Source organism: Megascapheus bottae, chromosome 25 (assembly GCF_031878675.1).
Source record: "Megascapheus bottae isolate mThoBot1 chromosome 25, mThoBot2.hap1, whole genome shotgun sequence".
NCBI lineage: Eukaryota > Metazoa > Chordata > Mammalia > Rodentia > Geomyidae > Megascapheus > Megascapheus bottae.
In genome coordinates, this window is record NC_143533.1 from 20,565,308 (window position 1) to 20,578,519 (window position 13,212).

Genomic DNA, 13,212 nt, shown 5'->3' on the forward strand with positions numbered 1-13,212 from the left:
TACTGCCAAACTTAGATGTCTAGATCAGCCTGGCAAGCCAGTTGTGGGAGTAGTTTCGGAGTAGTTTCCTCTTCCCCAAGCCTCACCCTATTCTGCAGCAGAAGGAAAAAAAAAAAAAATCCTGGGCCTGGAGCGTGGCCTAGTGGTAGAATGCTTGCCTGACAAGCACAAAGACCTGGGTTCAATTCCTCAGTACTACATACACAGAAAAGCCGAAACTGGTGCTGTGGCTCAACTGGTAGAGTGCTAGCCTTGAAAAAGCTCAAGGATAGTACCCAGGCCCTGAGGTCAAGCCCCAAGACTAGCAAAAAGAAAAAAGGAAAAGAAACCCTAGAGGTAGAAAAGTGATTTATTTGCAAAAGAGACTTAAAGCAGGGCGAAAAGGACTGAGGGTCACTGTAGTAGGTGCTGGGCCAGTTATGTGTGACCATAGTACATGTTTACAAACTTGGGAGGGGGTATCAGTTGGGTTAGTTTAGACTGGCACGCCGAGGACATTTCTGTTAAGTTGCTGTCTATCAGTCCAGATTCCACATTCTCCAAAGCCTTTGCCCATCCTTTTGAAAGTGAGGAGCCCAGAAGAGAGGATGGTCTGAGGGTAGGGAGGAGTCTAAGATGCCAGCATCTGTGCCTCCACTTCATCTTAGGCTTGTGGTCACACACACACACACACACACACACACACACACACCACACACACACACCACACACACACACACACACACACACACACACACACACACACCCCAGCTTGTCTACTGAGTTTTGTTTGGGGGGATTTCTTTTTCCACTTAGCCTAGAGAAGAGGTTTCATTTCCCCCCCGAAATCAGTACTTCCCCTACTTCCCAACCTGTAGCTCCCAAACATTTCCTCCCCATTTCTCTAGGCTGAGACACATTCTGGGCCTAAGATACCTGAGGCCACACATATCTCAGTGTGGTTGCCCAGACCAGGCTGGGTGGTGGAAATGGAAAAAGGGCTGAGATAGCCAGAAACAGGAAGTACAAGTTAGGTGTGGGCCAAAACCTCTGCTCTGCTGGGCAGGGAATACAGTCATTGGGCATTGGGCCTAGAAGTTTTCATAATGATGGTAGAAGTGAGTCCGGTCCTGTCTATTGATGAGCTGACAGGCCTTCTCCACATTCTTGGTCATGCCAGGAGGACCACAGCTAAATACCCCAATCTTCCGGACCTGTACCAAAAGAACAGGTGAAAATTACTGTGTTAGCCAGGCTCAGTGGCTCACACCTATAATCCTAGCTACTCAGGAGGCTGAGATCTGAGGACCATGGTTCAAAGCCAGCCAAGGCACTAAAGTCCATGAGACTCTTACCTCTAATTAACCACTAGAAAATCGGAAGTGGCGCTGTGGCTCCAGGGATAGGGGCCATAGCCTTGAGCTGAAGAGCTCAGGGACAGTGTCCAGGCCCAGAGTTCTAGCCCCATGACCAACCAAAAAAAAAGAAGTAGAAGAAAAGAAAACTATGTTGTCCATTAGCAGAGTCAGCTCAGTGTTCAGAGAGAACACTCGGGTTCAAGATTCAGGTTAGCTTCCCTTACATGTTAAAGACCAGCAAGAGCTCCTCCAGTGTTTCTGAGGAAAGTCTGCTTAGTACCATGTAGGATGAGGGTGAGCTCCATGTTTCTAAGTCTACCTCAAATTTGGTAAGTGTTGGATCAGTGTTTCGAGTATGGGCCTGATGATCGTAGTGAGAATTAGTTCAGGTCCAGGATAAGGGCTGACTTAGTATTAATAGTGAAGATAAATCTGCATTTATGATGAGAACTAGTTCACTCACCAAACTTTTCTCTTTGGACAAGTCATAGCTTCAGAATTAGCCACGACTCTTTCGCCTTTTGCTTTTCCTTGTCCCTCTGAGTGTCCCTCAATACCTAGCTTTCCTGTTCACCAGCCAGGCTCCTAGAGGAAGGAGTCTTTCTTCGACAGTGTTAGAAACTGTGCTTAGGCTGAGCATCAGTGGCTCATGTCTGTAATCCTAACCACTCGAGAAGCTGAGCCAACCTGGGCGCAAAGTCCATGAGACTCTTATCTCCAATTAACCACCAGAAAACTGCAAGTGACTTAAGTGGTAGAGCATTAGCTTTGAGCTGAAGAGCTCAGGGACAGTGATCAGGCCCAGAGTTCAAATCTCACAACCAGGGAGGAAAAAAAAAACAACCCAACCAACTTTGCTTAGAACCTAGCTGATAAAAACAAAGAGAACCTAGTTGTGGGATGACTGACCTGAGGGTGGACCTCCTGCAGGGAGTTGAAGAAGGGCTCAAAGGGCGGGCGGCCAAAGTGGGTGATGGAACGCAGGCCCGTGAACAGACTCCGGTTCAGCACCTTCTGGAAGTGTCGCTCACAGATGTACTGGGGAGGGGACATGGAGGAAGGTCACAGCCAGATGATGCCACCAGGCCCAGTTCCTCACCCAACTCTTGGCCTGCCTGGCCAGCTGTGACCTACCAGCATGGTGGTCCTGAGGTCGAATTTCTCAGCCAGCTGGGTGATGTAGATGTGCACGGACACCAGGTCCTGGCAGTCATTCTCCTCCACCTCCCGGATGATGTCAGCCAGCCACTCGAACTGCCTCTGGGTCCTGGTCACCCAGATGAAGTAGATCTGAGGACACATGTTGTGCTTAGGATCCTCTCAACTCAGGCGCCCTCCATTGTAGAAGCCTGCCTCTACTTGCCCATGGACAGCCTGGGGGATGGACTTTTGGGGCTCCTGGGCCAGGCTTTGAGGCTAGAGATCTGTTGCTTCAGGGCACAGAGAGGTAGAAGTGATAGGCTATCTGAGGCCAGACAGGAGGGCCCTCAGCTTTCTCGGGTTACACTCCCTCTGCCGGGCTCTGCTGGATCAAGAGGCTGCCGAGGGACATTTCATAGAGCAGGCGCAGTAGAGTCCAGCTGCTTGCACCAGTGGCCAGGAACGAGCCCAAAAGAAGAATGGGTAGTAGGGGGATCTCTTGGGGGAGGACTCTGGCTTTCCAAGGAGAAATGAAAAGTAGTACTGTGGGTTAAGGAGCAAAAGGCAGAGCTGGCAAGGATAAAAAAAAGAGAAGGGGAGCTGTCACCTTCTCTGAGTGCTGACAGCATATGGGCTGGGCGTGCTGCATTCCGGCACTCCTGACTCACCTGCCAGGCCCAGAGACACAAGCAGGGGCCTGCCCCTGGGTCTAGGCTGGACAGAATGGGCCCCAGGTGGAAGGGGCTTGAAGATTCAGCTATATTCCTCAGGACAGCCCAGCCCACCAGCCCCTGCCTTGGCCACTTCCCTTCTTTTTCCTCCTGAAACCTGAGTCCATTTCAAATATGCTCCACCCTAAGTGTGTCTTTCTCATAGCCAACAGTTCTCCTCGGGGTGGCCTTCTGTGAAACAGAGAGGCCCAGAAACAGAGTTCAGTGAAGGAACCCCTAGAGACCAGGTGAGAGACTGTAGGCATCGATAAACCAATCGTGCCCTTCAGATTTGAGGATATCACTTCCCCACATACGTCCCCACTTCCAGGTTTTTCTTTGTTTGTTTGTTTTTGCCAGTCCTGTGGCTTGAACTCAAGGCCTGAGCACTGTCCTTGGGCTTTTTCCTCAAGGCTGGCACTCTACCACTTGAGCCACAGCACCATTTCTGGCTTTTTCTATGTATGTGATACCCAGGAATCAAACCTGGGTCTTCGTGCATACTAGGCAAGCACTGTACCACTAGGCCAAACTCCCAGCCCACTTCCAGGTTTTTAAACTACCTTCTCTCAGATGCAGGAGGCCAACAACAGAGGCCAGAGGAACATGGGACGTGGTGAGGGACCATGGCCTGTTGGGAATGAGAGCCACTCACCTTCTTACAGAGCAATTGGCAGCTAACCGATGACTTGAAAACCAGGTCTTTGAGGATGGAGGCAAAAGGGGTGACCCCAATGCCCCCTCCCACCAGCACGGACACCTCAAACTTATGCCACTCCTGGTGGCCTTCTCCAAATGGTCCATCGAGGTACAGCTGTAGGGAAGGTAGTTTGAGTTCAGTTTGAACACCACCAGGGACCAGCGTGGCAAGGAAAGGCAGACAGTAAAATGGAGTGAGGAAGTATGCTGCAGGGATGAGAGTGGTCCCTCTATTTGAAATCCAGTCCCTGGATTCAGGGAAGGCAGGGACACTGTGGAGAGTCTGGCTTGGTTCTGGGTACCTTTGGGTATCTGGCACAGCTGTCACCCGTTGGGGGTGAGTAGATCTCTCGGAGGCGAGTGGTCCAGGGCCCTGCTGCCCGGATGTGCAGGCTGAGTGTGTCCTCATGGGGTGCAGAGGTCAGCGTGAAGGGGTGGTACTCGGTGGTCCCCAAAGCCAGGCAGGCAATCCGTACCCACTGTCCTGACTTGTACTCAAAACCCTGGGGCCTCTGGAAACGCAGGTGGGTCACTCCTAGGGGAGGGATGGTGAGCTGCTGCCCTGAACCTAGCAACAGTGTGGTCCCCAGAGAGTGTCCCCCCACCCAACACCTCCAACCACAGCCTCAGCTCTGCTTCTGCAGTGTCACAGGGGAGTCTTTCTGCCTTCAGAAATTCGCCTTGAGGAGGAACTGGGGGTCAGCAAGGCAAGAGGAAATGAAGCCTAGGCTCCTCTACTCTGTGCTGAGAAAAGCTAAGTTTCCTGACAAAGCACCCCCCCCCCCCCCCGTTCCCTCCTTCAACTGCATAAACCACGCCAGTCTCCAGGAGGCTGTTGGCCCCTGCCTCGTCAGTTGCTTCAGTGGCACGGATCTGCTTCTCTGATGACAGCCTCCGGCCTGGCTGATACCTGAAGGCAGTAGCTCCGCTTTCACCACGCTGATCTCCACTTTCTTCCGGCTCAGGCTCACCAGCTTGTCCCCCACATAGACAAGAGCTGGGACCAGGAAGAAGATGTGGAACCGGGGTAGCTGGATCAGAGCGAAGCTGCCGTGAATGATGAGCTGGAGAGAGACCACAGCGTACAGAACACAGCTTAGACCCAGTGAGTGAAGGGGCCAGCTCAAGCCTCACTTCACCATGTACCACGCTTCTCCCAGATTCTAAGACTTCACCACCTCCCAATTCCATCTTCCAAAGCACTCCATGGGAAGGGAATACTATTTTCCATCTCCCTTTAAGCACCCTAAAAACCAAGCCATATGACTCCCCTGCAGTAGCTGAGATGCTTCAAGACAGCCAATGTGAATAGGCTTTGAGCACGCTAGGTAATTGCTGTAATCACTTGAGCAGTGTGTGTGTGTGTGTGTGTGTGTGTGTGTGTGTGTGTGTGCGCGCGCGCGTGTGATTCCTGGGGCTTGAACTTGGGGACTGGGCACTGTTCCTGAGATTCTTTTTTCTCAAGGCTAGTGCTCTACCACTTGAGCCACAGTGTCACTTCTGGCCTTTTCTGAGATAAGAGTCTCTTGGACTTTCCAGTTTGGGCATGCTTCAAAATACGATCCTCAGATATCAGCCTCTTGAGTAGCTAGGATGACAGGCACTGAGCCACCAGAGCCCAGCGGCTCCTCAGTTTCAGCTCATCATTTCCTGTTACGGTTTAGCTTATCTCTCCTAAAACTTTGGCCTAAGTTCCATCTTTTCCCTAAAGTCTCCTCTAACCAGTGCTGGTACAACCCTCTTCCTGTTACTTGCTGTTGGAGCATTCTACTCAGCAATTCGTACTTCATTGTGAGCTTTGCAGTGCACTTGAGGATGCTAAAGGTCAGGGTTGGAGTTTCCTCCTCTGCTGAGCCTCGCACAGAGGTAATGCACCAGAGGCCTTCTGCTCAGAACTTGTCAACTAAGCTTAGGTCTCACTTCCAGGAATCCTTTCCCTCGGTTGAAGGTTCCCAAACCTTGAGCTGTTTCTCTATAAGATGAACTTAGGCCTCTGGGAGCTCTTCTCAGACTTGGCTCAGCTTTTGCAAAATTCCTTTCACCATGGAGCCCACCCGCACCCTCACCCCCAAGGCTCTCCAGATCCTCCAGCCAGGCTGGAGATGCTCACTAATTGCCAGGATAAGATGGCCCAGCAGAGGGGGCTGAAACCTTTCTGAGCCTCTAACTTTCCTGCTGGTGGCTCTCCGTACCCTTGTGACGGGTAGAGCAGAAAGATGTCTTGGGTCTTAGGCAGCCAGGCCAGTCCCTCTTCTGGATTTCTCCACTAGTTCAAAGAAGCTGCTTTATCACCAGGAGCAAGAACATGGTCTCCACCCCCAGCAGAAACTGTAGCCCAGGATGCTAGGGTTCTACCCAATTGTGGAGAAGCGGGGTGGTAGGAGGAATAACAACTCCCCAAAAGAGGGAGCCATTTCTTTGGAAATAACATCAGTTCTAGGAGACCCTAAGCCAAGCATGGGTCACTTGAGAACCATGAGGTGCTGAGGCACAGGCAAGACGGAACAGAGCCTCTTCCCCACTATGAGTGAGGACAGAACTGCACCTGGACACACCCAGCTCAAAAAGGGGAGCTAAGCTGGTGGTGGACTCTGTCTCAGAACAAAGGTGACCCCTGTGTGCAGTTGTGCCTAGGGATAAAGAAGCTAGTTCTAAGGGCTCTGGACTTGTGGGAAGAGCAGGGGCCTTGGAACTTGGTTTAGCTTCTTGGTAAGGCCTTCAGGGTGCCCTTTGGTGAACTGCAGGCAGACATGACAACACAGAGATCTATAGCTCAGTCAGCACAGGAACTGACCAGGTAAATCAGCTGATAACAAAACTTACAGAAGACAGAAGGCAACACACAAGGAGGGAACGTGAAGAAAGGGCAACGAGGGAGCCAGGTTAAGAACCAAGTGGGCTAGATGGAGCCTTAAAAAATCCATCGGATCAGCAAGCCTCCTGAAGATGCTGTGAGCAAGCTCATTAACTTCACGGGTGGCATTTAGCTGGGTGGGATGGCAAACACCACCCCTTCCTAAGGGGACCAGGACAACACTGTCAGAACCCACTGACGTCTCTCTAAAACAGTGTCTCTTCCCACGGCTTCAGACAGTCTACCCAGGAGCCAAAACCAGCTACTGAAAGGCAGGAAAGACTGCGTGGGCCAAACTGATGTGGGGGAGTCTGGAGCCTATAAGGAATGTAGACCAGCCTGCAAGGATTGCTAATGCAAAACCCACACCAGGGAGTGATCTCCAAAGGCTGCATATTAGGGTGAGCCTTCCAGGGAACCCCACGGTATAATTTCCACCTTTAAACGGGGCCGTGGAGACGTGAAGAGAATACTGGGAAGAATTCATAGGCTAGAGAATTAGTGTTCCTAGCCATCACTCCCAACCTTCCTGGAAAGGTCTTGCCAAAGGCCCTCACCAGGACATAGAGCAGGATGTAGAGGTGGTGGGTCAGCCAGAAGCCCCGGAAGCTGCTTCGACGGAAGTGGTGGGAGGCAAAGACGTACATGACAGCCAGGACCAGGAGCAGCATGATACCTGTGAGTCCTGCAAAGTGAACAGGAAACAGGAGAGGGTTGGAGGCAGAGGCAGGACCTTGCAGAGGGGGTCAAGGATCCAGCCCTGTGTTCACATCTGTTCCTCCCCTCCATCCCCCACCACACTAATCCCAGACAGTAGACCCTCCACATTCTCCATAGCCCTTGTCATATGACCATTTTCATCTATGTAATCTTTTTTTCTTTTTAAATATCTCTCACTTTCTTGATGCTTAGGTCCACAAGAACAAGCACTGGACTAGGCTGGCCCATCAGACTCCTCAGTGCCTGAGACAAGTCCTGGCACACTTTAGGCCTTGTATAAATGTGTGCTGAAGAAATGAATGAACACAGGGGAGTTTATCTGGATTTCGGGGGACATGTATTAGAAATCACAGAATCAAGGCTTACTCCTTGTCCCCGTATCACTATGTCTGGCTATCAGCAGCATATCACATGAGTGCTGGCATTTTTAAGGCATAGTTGGGACTATATCATCTGAGCTTATCACCTGATCCCGCAGGACCAGCCTGGAGTGTGTAAAAAGCCTTTTCCGCTACTAGAGAAATCCCAGACCATGCCAGAGTTACTTGGAAAGATAATGCTGAAGCCTGGGTGGGGGCACAGAGAATAGTCCCTTCAGTGATCAAGGAGGAGAAAGGCAGTAATTAGGATGATTAGAGCCCTGTAGTGTGGAAAAGCAAAGGTTAAGAAGGGATTCAACCACAGCCTGTCAAGTCCTGAACGGAGAGGAAAGCATAAATACAACCTTATCCGCCAAATCCCAGCATTCAGGAATTAGCAAGCACCCTCTGAAGTTCAAAGCAGAGCTTTTTGGGATTTAAATGAATAAATAACCCACACTGTTTCACAGAGAGAAGTGAGTAGAGGGGAAAAAAATGTGTTACCCCAAGGAGGGAACAGACTGGAAATATAAATAGATCCAGGAAGAGTTTGAATAGATACACAGCTAATTGCTCTAAAATGGATGATTATGGGGAGTTGTCAACCGTCCCCTAAATAACCTTTGTCAAGACATCTTACAAGGTGGGGGTAGAGGGCTTCTGTCTGGGTTTACAACCAGCCTCTCCACACCACTGGGACTTAGCATTCCTCAAAGCTACTGGGACCTAACATTCCTCAAATCTACGTGATGCCACTCCACTAGGCAATACCTACAATAGAGGCTAGTTAACCCTTTCCAGGGAAGGAACTAGACCTAAATAGGAGAGGATCTAAATCTTCTGCTCCCCAGGAAAGTCATCAGGCCCAGAGAGCAGAGCCTAGCTCACAGCAAGAGCTAAATGAGTCTGGGCTGCTCTGGGACGTGGTGAACTCAGAGCCTTGGAGTTCAGACTCAGGCTAGGAAATTCATGGAAGGAAACGGTTCTTACCTGGCACAGTCTGGAAGAACCACCAGTAATACTTCTGGGGGAACTCAGACCTGTGTGCAACAGACAGCAATGAGTAACCCAAAGAGGAGTTCTTTGGGAGTCCAGAGAGTCCACCCAAAGGAGACACCCTAACCCAGCCACCACTCCTCCTGCTGCCTTGAGGTTAGGTGTACAGGCTGGTGGTTGATACTCCCAGAGTCTGCAAATTAACAGTTTCCTCTGGCCAAAAAGATTTGAATTTTTCCACATGCAAGAAATCCTCACCCCGCTTCCCAACTTTGAACACCCCTATTCACTCACTCACCCATTATCGTGGAAGAGGCCAGGGAAGAGACAGGAGAGGACGCTGAGAGGACTGATGGAGAACAGGTACACATTCACCATATGGCCCATGCAGTGTAAGACTAAGAAAGAAAGATGGAAGTGTTGGGCCCCCGGAGAGTTCTAAGGATGGCCCAGAGGTAGTAGAAAATGTCAGCCAGAGCTGGGAGTCTGGGGGGATGCGAGTGCCTTGTGCCTGTAATCCTAGCTACCCTGAAGGCTGAGATCTGAGGATTGCAGTTCAAAGCTAGCACAGTCGGGAGACTCATGAGTCTCATCTCCAAATTAATCAACAAAAAGCCAGAAGAAGAGGTGTGGCTCAAATGGTAGAATGCTAACCTTGAGCAAAAACAAAACAAACAAACAAAAAACCCCTCAAGGACAGTGCCTAAGCCCTGCATCCAAGCCCAAGATGGGCAAAAAAAAAAGGAGGGGTTGCAGAAGGACCCTAAAAGTCCCGATCCTTCCACATGCCATGTAAGCCTGAAATTCTCTCTCAAGCAGCTCATTGCTTTGGTGTCTCAAACTAAGCTCTGCTTTCGTAAGAACTGGGAGAGATACGGTATGCACTCCATCTAGGTTGTTAATAGACTGTCAGCTGGAAGCTGGAGAGGTGGGCTAGAAGGTTCGGGGAGAGGCACTCCAGACAGTGTGGGCCTCTCATACTTCCTCAACTCTACCCTTAAGGAGCAAGCTCTCAGGGTGTTCAGTAGAGTATGGGTGGTGGGGGTGGTGATGGGGAAGGAGGGTGAGGTGATGAGGAGGGGGGGGTGAGGTGATGGGGAGAGGGAGCATCCTCGAGCCGTGGGGCCTCTACCCGTGAGGACGATGGCAGTGGAGGCGATGAGGCGGTGGAAGTCCACGGCGGCGTCGAAGGGGATGTAGCGGTTGAGGAAGGTCTCCCGCAGGAAGGTGATGAGGTTGCGGCACATGGTGAGCAGGATGTAGGAGAACATGAAGGAGACGCTGGCTGCCGTGCCCCGTGACAGGATGATGCCCACGCGGGTGGTGTCGGTGATGCCCTTGTGGTGTGCTGCGAAGGCGTAGTCTGTGTGGTGGGGGATGAGGGTGGCAAGAGTGCAGGGGTCAGAGCACCCCATGAAGAAGTGTGACAGCAACCTTCCTAGCCAAGCCTGAGGCCCTGACTTCACACCCCACAATGCCCTCCCCCGCCAGAAGAGTCATCAACCAGAGGGCCTAGACACGTGCCACTCACCACTCATCCCCCTGGCTGCCACCGGCCCTCCACAAGCTCTGCCCTTAGGGCTGTCACTCATCCGGGCCCCGCCCCAGGAGGATCTGTTCATCAGCCCTGTGCCACCCCCCCCATTGCAGTAAGTGATGCCCCCCTCACAGTAGGCCCTCTCCAGGAACAGCCCCCCGGAGATGGCATAGAACACCGCCACGCAGCCGATGTGGCGCCGGTAGTTCTCAATGAAGCGCTTGAACTGCTGGACGGTCTGGTGGCGCCGGCTGCGTTGAAACTTCTCTCGGTGCGCCTCGGTGAACAGCAAGGGCTGGAAAGAAGTCACCCTGGGGATGGGGGGGCAGGGAGGAGGGGAGGAGGACACAGGAAATCTGAGCTCTTTACTCTACCCCAGGGAGAAACCCCCTCTTGCTCCTCTGAGGGAACTACTGAACAAACAAGGCCTTTCAGCCACTCATTCAGAAGCTGGGTTCAGACCCCCGCCCCTCTGCCAAAGGCTATTCTGCCTTTTGAGTAAGTGGTCCCCAAGTGGCACCCACAATCAATCTCCACTAGAAACTCAGGAAGGCTTTCCTGACCTTCAAAGCCCCTTGCCCTTAAGCACTATTATAACATTTACTAGTGGGGCATTGTAATTATCCATGTGCTGGACTCTCCTTCAATGGTAGATTTTCTTGGGCAGTAACTATCTGTCTACATCCCTGACAGTGAGCAGAGGGCCTGCCAGCAGATGTTGAAGGGGTAGGTGGACTGTCTGGGTTCAAAGGGAGTAAGAGCCGACATACTTCTTGCCAAACCTCCGTCGAATCTCCTGGGGAGGGTCTATGTCCCTGGGGCACTGCAGCTTCTGTGGTGTCATCTCAGTTTTGACATTGTTGCGGGCACTTATTCTGGGAGAGGGACTAGGAAGGAATACAGGAAATAAGACCTTGGTCACCTGCGGCCCCTTGTCTGCCTCCAAACTCCCTTGTTCCAGAAAAGATCAGAGCTGTTGGTGAGAAGGTAGTGGGATTCCCTCAGGGTCAGAGACAGAGACAGATCCTTGGGGTCCCAGCTGAGGCATCCTATGCCTGTGCCCTCCATACAGTCACGTGACCTAGGCAGTGAGCGCTGAAATAGAGTAAGCTGTGTCTGCCTACAGTCAGGGGTGCCTTTTTCTCATTTGTTGGAAGATACTATATGGAATAATGTGGATGCCCTGATCCCAGCCATTCTGGGGAGAGAAAATTCCCAGATGGAGGCTCACCAGATCTTCTCCTGGCTAATGTAGGAAGCTCTCCGGCAGAGATTCTTGATAACTTCCGGTACCTCCACTCCTGCAATGCAGAGCTCGGTTAGAGAGCGGTTCAGTGCCCAGAGACTAGAGAGCCTGGCTCAGTGCATAGCATATTCATACCTAAAGGGGACCCTCTCTCAATGGACACTGTTTTTACCCTTATCCCTTGTCTCTAATGGACACTGGACCCAGACATGTGTGGGTAAGAAAAAGGAAGGCCACTGACGTAAAATCGGCTACAGAGGCACCCATGAGAATGTATCCCACTACTAGTTCTGGTATGGGGTATTGGGGTATGGGGTACTGGGAAGTGGAAAACCCCCACTTCGCTGTTCCTGTCTTGGCTAACAGGGCAAGACTGAGCCACAAGTCCAGGTTCTTACGAAGGCCTAGGAATCTCTAGGACAGTTTCCAAGTGCTGAACCAATCTCCACATTAACCCTGGTCTATAGCCAAGGCCAAAAGTGAGTAAGTTGATCTAAATGAAATTTGAGTGTTTAAACAAAGTATAATGGTCTATACTCTTAAATGAGTCAATGAACTAGCAAATCTGGCAAAAAATAGAAAAACAAGGGGAGAGGTAAAAGGCTGTTTGTATTGTTCTTGTTGTTCTATATAGTTCAAAAATCTATGAAAAAAAAGTCTGGAGAAGACAACAAAGCACAACAATGTTTAAAAGCAGAACGAGATCATAGACAAAGCTACCCTTCTGCTTTATCCTCAGTCCCTGTCATAACTGGATGTCCCTGGGCCTCTGTAGCCAGATTCATGGCCTGCCACCAGGCAACTCCCCTGCCCCTACCTCAGGCTCAGGTGTCTACTGCCTGGGAAAAGTAGAAAGCTTCTTTACCAGCTCCTCTCACCCTAGGGCCAGAAGACACTCTGCCCAGCAGTTCACCCACATTCTCACTAACTTGCTCCTGACTCTCCATGGAATCATCCCTGCCCCTACTCTGCTCATAATCCTGGGAGGGACTGGGTTTAGTCTCAACATGTCTTAGTGAGAATCTGAACCTGGGAAGTCATCATGACAGCTCTCAGACAGAGCAGGCCACACACAGACTGCCTTCTTCCTGCTACCTGCCACTCAAGTTCACTAACTTGAACCAGACTCAGGGCAGGAAGCAGGGAGAAAGGCCCTTAACAAATATTTACTGAACACTTAGCCAGGAGATTGTGTGTGTGTGTGTGTGTGTGTGTGTGTGTGTGTGTGTGTGTGTGTGTGTGTGTGTGTGTGTGTAGGGGGAGAGGGACAATAACAAGAGATACTACCCTATCTCCAGAACTAGACACTTCAGAGTGAGGTGACATGGCCTGGCCCAGATAGGTGATACTATTTCCTTCCTTTTCTGAGCACTAAGCACTGGGTGGGATGGGAGCTTGGCAAGGAGCCAGAGAAAGCAGGGCTCCCACCACCCACCCTTTCCCACTTATCTTCATTCCACTCAGCCCACCAACAGGCTTATCTAATGACTTTCATGAAGGACCTCCACCTGGGATTCCTTTCCTCATACCAATAACACTAAAAATTAAAAAACATATTTTATGATTATATCAATAAAAAGGAGAATACAAACCAGCTTCGAAACATCATTACAT

General features: G+C 50.9%; 1 protein-coding gene across 1 annotated transcript in view; it reads right to left on the reverse strand.

Annotated features, from left to right (window-relative positions):
- Positions 1-331: 331 nt before the first annotated feature.
- The window catches only part of Duox1 (dual oxidase 1), a 34,153-nt gene continuing 21,272 nt past the window's right edge, over positions 332-13,212 (reverse strand). The window contains exons 23-35 of the mRNA XM_090318438.1: positions 11,584-11,653; positions 11,123-11,239; positions 10,485-10,663; positions 9,948-10,178; positions 9,114-9,213; positions 8,810-8,859; positions 7,298-7,425; positions 4,797-4,950; positions 4,189-4,421; positions 3,843-4,001; positions 2,472-2,627; positions 2,247-2,375; positions 332-1,193 (exon numbers count right to left, since the gene is read on the reverse strand). Coding sequence (XP_090174564.1) covers positions 1,071-1,193; positions 2,247-2,375; positions 2,472-2,627; positions 3,843-4,001; positions 4,189-4,421; positions 4,797-4,950; positions 7,298-7,425; positions 8,810-8,859; positions 9,114-9,213; positions 9,948-10,178; positions 10,485-10,663; positions 11,123-11,239; positions 11,584-11,653 — 1,829 coding nt within the window. The 3' untranslated portion in view covers positions 332-1,070. The remainder of the gene's footprint in view (positions 1,194-2,246; positions 2,376-2,471; positions 2,628-3,842; positions 4,002-4,188; positions 4,422-4,796; positions 4,951-7,297; positions 7,426-8,809; positions 8,860-9,113; positions 9,214-9,947; positions 10,179-10,484; positions 10,664-11,122; positions 11,240-11,583; positions 11,654-13,212) is intronic.